General features: G+C 41.3%; 1 protein-coding gene across 1 annotated transcript in view; it reads right to left on the bottom strand.

The window, feature by feature from the left end:
• Positions 1–5,375, bottom strand: part of Rtcb (RNA 2',3'-cyclic phosphate and 5'-OH ligase) — a gene marked incomplete in the record, with an annotated part of 24,760 nt that overhangs the window by 9,882 nt on the left and 9,503 nt on the right. Inside the window, 3 exon segments of the mRNA XM_008843110.3 lie at positions 600–759; positions 2,156–2,312; positions 3,919–4,075. Of these exon segments, the coding sequence (XP_008841332.1) occupies positions 600–759; positions 2,156–2,312; positions 3,919–4,075 (474 nt within the window).

Raw genomic sequence — 5,375 nt, 5'->3', positions numbered from 1 at the left:
AAGTGCACCTGTGTTGTACAATGCCCACAGAGGTCAGAAGAGGCTGTGGGATCCCCTGGGACTGGAGTTACGGGCAGTTGTTAGTTGCCATGTGGGTGCTGGGATTTGAACCTGGGTCTTCTGCAAGAACAACCTGTGTTCTTAACTCCAGCCCCTGGAAATAAGTCTTACAGGCTCTTGGGACCTTGCTCATATGAACTTACAGCAATGGTGATAGCATGCACAAGACCCATACAAACTCAAGCAGACAAAAACCTAGTACAGAAATGTGGAAATGGGCAGCTGGCCCCAATCTTAGCCAAAAAACTATCGGGAAGCTGGATTATTACTGGGTGAGGAAGAGCTGAGCTTCTTTAAGGGAATGACTCTAGATAGGCTGACTAGACCTCTGTGGATGAACTTGAAAAGAGGGATGTCAGGGGACACTAACTTGACTTGCTAGGTCTTAACATAAATGACAGACTGCATGAAATCCTTGGTGGGGGGGCATGGGAGGGTGCCAATGGGGAAGGGGTTATAAAGAGGACTAAAATGTGTATGAAATACACACACACACATCAATAAAAAATACATTTTAAAAAATTAGGTCTAGAACACACCTGTGGCTACTTGGTGGCCCAAGCCTCTGCTTCCACTGTGGATCATCACACACACCTGTCCCTTGTGGTCAATGCCCATTTTCTTAGCAGCATACTCATTGAAAATCTCATCCACAACCTGGATTTCTGCATAGTGGTTGCCTGCTCCCAGGGTGCCCAACTAAAATGCAAGAATTTGTTAAATAGCTTCTATTCTTACAAAAAAATTCACTTAAAAAGAAAATAGGTAAAAACAAAAAAACAACAAATAGCCATACAAAAAGTATCTCCCATAACGAAAAAACTCTTAGAAATTCATTTAAAACATTCCATGTAACAAAAAATACAGACTAGCTCTGGAGTCTATAATACTATATGCTCTAAGTACACACATAAAAAACTTCATATACCAAAACATCAAGCCATTAAAGGGCTCATGGGAAGTTAAAAGCATCACTGAACAGGGCATTCTATTCTAAGAAGAACACAGGTGAACTCAGGTTCTCAGAAAAGTCCCAAGTTGAAATGATTTATGAAACACTAGAGTTTAGGACACCCACTATTCCAAGAACATGTTCCACAACTGGGAGAGGCAGACAGCAGCAGTTGGAAGAACTTTAGAAGCTGCCCAGTTTAATTACTCCAATTTTCCGTGAGAAAATGAATTCCAGAGGCCAAAGGGCTTTGTGTCCAAGTTCAAGAGAACTGGTGGCAAAGCTTTCACAACTATCTATAAACTTCGAGCATCCTGTTCTATCACATGGACAGTATCCTTGTTCATTTCAGATACCAGAAAACTTACATCAAATTAAAAAGACTGTTAAAGGATATCCATATTAAATTTTGGCATTTTAAAAATAATTTCTCTAAAGTCAATTATTATTATCACCGTGTTTGCATGGTCTGTATGCCACAACATGTGTGGAGGGGAGAAGCCAACTTTTTGGAGTTACTTCTTTCCTTCCACTTTTACAGCTCTAGGGACTGAACTCAGGTTGTGAGGCTGGTGCAGTGAAAGCCTTAATTACTGAGCCACCTCACTGTCTCTTTTTTTAAAAAAACTTCTTTTTTGATTTATTTTTATTTTATGAATATGAGTGTATTGCCTGCATATATGTAAGCACACCCATTTTGTACAATGCCCGTGGAGGCCAGAAGAGGGCACTGGATCCCCTGAAACTGGAGTTACAGTTGTTAGCCATCATGTGGTTGCTGGGAATTGAACCTGGGTCCTCTGGAAGAGCAGTCAGTGCTCTTAACTACTGAGCCATCTCTCCAGCCCCTGCACTGCATCCTTATAAATTATTTTTTTTAAATCTTTTTGAAACTTAAATTCTGGTATGTTTTATAAGGCTCATATCCCACTTTTCTCCTCTCTACGTACAACTCACAACCTTCTTATGAATATTTGTAAGCTCCACTTTTCAGAAAAACAATGCAAACAAGGCAAACAGATTTGCCTTCTTTTGATATGTTATAATAAAACCCACAAAGATATACATTTTTGTTAAACAGAAAATATAGAATCCTTCCTATAACAAACCCGCAACAGCATGTTGTTCCTGCAAGTGAGTTACCTGAGGAAGGCCTCTTTTCTTCGCCCTGGGTGAGACCTTATTGGGGTCAGCCTGCAGCATCCTTCCATACTCCTCACAGTGCTCCTTATCTTCAGCCCAGGCATAACCTTCCCTTAGGGACCAGTCCACACCCATCTCCAAGGCCTCTTCCAAGTCTCTGGGTGAGCAATGAAAGTGCTTAGAGAAAAGATGTCTTCATTTTTCATCCAAGGTCCAGGCTTTTCCCAAAGCACAGCCAATAAGAGATTACAGTTTTTTGTTTTTGTTTTTTTAAAAGAGATTACAGCTTAAAATTAAAAAAAAAAATATATTATTATGTGTATGAATGTACTGCCTGCATGCATGTAAGTGCGCCTGTATCATGCAATGCCCATGGAGGTCAGAAGAAGGCACTGGATCCCCTGGAACTGGAGTTACAGTTGTTAGTTATCATACTGGTGCTAGAACTGAACCCAGGTCCTCAAGCAGCCAGTGTTCTTAACTGCTGAGTTATCTCTCCAGCCCCAAGAGAGTGTAGTTAAAAGCTTTCCCCCCCAAATCTTTCCCTACTATTGTACATGACAATCCTTTTCAAACATTATGTATTAGGACAAAATTCCTATCTAAAATATTTGTAAAGACACTTCAGATTTGATCATTGTTACACATATGCTTTTTATAGTGGGGCTACTCAGGGATCATATGAAAATATAGGATACCCATCTCTAAGTTAATCAATTTCCCCTCAAGTGTTTTTTAAGTGGGAGGGACTTATATAATAGATAATAGCTAAAAGGATTTCTGTATTAATATATGCATATAAACTTAAAATTCACATTAATTTATTATTATTATTTTTTTTTTGGTCTTTTTGAGACAGGGTCTCCCTGTAGCCCCAGATGACCTGGAAGTCACTATGAAGACCAGGCGGACCTTGAACTCACAGAGCTCCATCTGCCTCTAGGATTAAAGACGTGCACCACCATGCCCAGCAATTCACACTTTGACTTACATTTGCTAAGCACGTCATTTGAGACAGATGTCCTGCAGAGCATCCTAGTACTTGGGAGGCTGAGGCAGAAGGGTCGGGAGTTCAGGTCAGTCTGGCTACACAGTGGGTTTGAGGCTAGAGAGGTACTCTGCTAAGTTTAATGTGCACTGGTTTTCATGAGCTATGATAATACAATATAGCCACTGGCTCTCTGAGAGGTAGTAACACTATAGCTTTATATTCAACTTACTACTTAGCTAAAGTACATTCAGTGCCATTGTTCAAAAGAAGTTTTTGATTAATAGGTTCACTGTGAGGTACTCAGAGCACAGCTTGGGAAAGCCAAAGGACTGATTTAACTAACATCACTGACTAGGCACATGTACTACTACTTCTCTCAACCTCAGCTTCCTTTCTTCTAACAGTGGTTAACAGGGCTGTCACCTGGATGAAATGAGTGCTGATACTTTCAGAACCCCATTTTACATCAGGAACTATTCTTTTATAATGTTAGATATAGGGTCTTGCTACGTTGACCAGGCTGGCTTTGAACCCTTGGCTTTAAGTGATCCTCTCATCTCAGCCTCCTGAGAGGCTGGGAATACAGGTGGATGCCACTGTGCCTCGCTCAAAGAGTGTTTTAATGAACATGGGCTGGATCTGATGCCTACAGAAGGAATTAGTTTCTGTTTCCTGAGGAGTGACTGAGCAGCTGTCTAGAAAGAAAACAAAGCTCAGGGTCATGGGGATTTCCTCTCCCACTCACTCCATTTACCAGAACTTGTGCTCTTACTTGGCATTCATTGGGATGACACCTTTTGATCCCACCCCAACAGGAATGTGGTCAAACATAGCTTGGGCGAGCTGCTCCTTCACAGGCTGGACATCACTTTCATCTAAATTGGTTCTTAGTAAGCGGACACCACAATTAATGTCAAACCCGACACCACCTACAACATACAGAAAAGTTAGTCAAAGATCAGCAAAATCTGACATGTCTTCCAGGGTTCATCAGTGTTGACGCAAATGGACAGGATCTCTTCCTCTCTTCAAGCAAATAATACTCCACCCTCATTTCCTTTGACTATTCATCCCTCAACTAACACGGGTTGTTTCCCTAGGTTGACTTAATTTCCTAGGTGAATTAAGTGCAGTAAACCTAACTGCAGATACCACTTTGAGATGATGATTTCGGTTCTTCTGGATACATATCCAGGAAGTGGCATGGCTGGAGCATATGCAGTTTTATTTTTCAATGATCTGAGGAACTTCCGTTTTCCATAATGGTTTCACCAGTTCAGTCCCAAAGTGTGTAGGCACACCCTTTTCTCAACATCCTCATCTTTGTGTTTGTGTGCTGTGTGCATGTGTGTAAGCACATGTATGCTCACTCACTGTGGAAGAAGGCAGGTTGATATCCTCTACTGCTCTTCACCTTATTTCCTGAGAAAGGGTCTCTCGCTGAATCTGGAGCTTGCCATTTTCTTCTATAGCTGGCTGGCTAGCCCCCAGGATTTGTCTGTCATGTCCCCACCATGCTAAGGTTACAGACCTGCACTACTGTGCCTGGCTTTTAAGTAGGCACTGGGGATCTGAATTCAGGTCCTTATATTTGCTTAGCAAGCACTTTATCCACTGAGTCATCTCTCCAACCCTAAATTTTTAAAAACAAGTTTTTGTAGGAGCTCTGTTTCTCTATTAAGTAATGGCAACAGTCAGTCAGAATAGTGATTTGAGAGATTCAGCTAATAAGTCTCAAGAATTCTTAATTGTAAGTCACTGAAGTCATAGAATGTGGCAGTCTCTAACTCTGCGTATCATATATCTGGATCTTTGTCTTCTCTTCCTCTGTACCTTGACACTTAAGTGTCTTTCCTGTGCCTCCCACCAGAACTCTTTGTTTCCGTAGTTTTAAAACCTTTTAGTAAAGGATTAGTCTGGAACAACCTAGCCCACCATTGCTCGAGGTCATTCAGACTCTTTGAAAGCTGTTACTTCTGGTATAGAATGTTTTCAATGAACTTACTTTCTAAAAAAGGAAAGATGTATACAACTAGCGGTGGATGCAAGAAAAGTGATGATGGCAGGACTCTATCTCACCCATCACAGTGGCTATCAACAAGGAGACAAAAGGTAACAAAGCTGGTGAGGATGAGGGGGAAAGAGGAGTCCTCATTCACTGTGGGTGAGAATGTGAACTTGTGCAGCCACTATGGAAATCAGCGTGGACATGCCTCAAAACACGAGGAC

Source organism: Nannospalax galili, unplaced genomic scaffold (genome assembly GCF_000622305.1).
Source record: "Nannospalax galili isolate Female #2095 unplaced genomic scaffold, S.galili_v1.0 scaffold39, whole genome shotgun sequence".
NCBI classification, from domain to species: Eukaryota; Metazoa; Chordata; class Mammalia; order Rodentia; family Spalacidae; genus Nannospalax; species Nannospalax galili.
The sequence above is the reverse complement of the archived record's forward strand: the minus strand, read 5'-3'. Positions and strand labels throughout refer to the sequence as shown.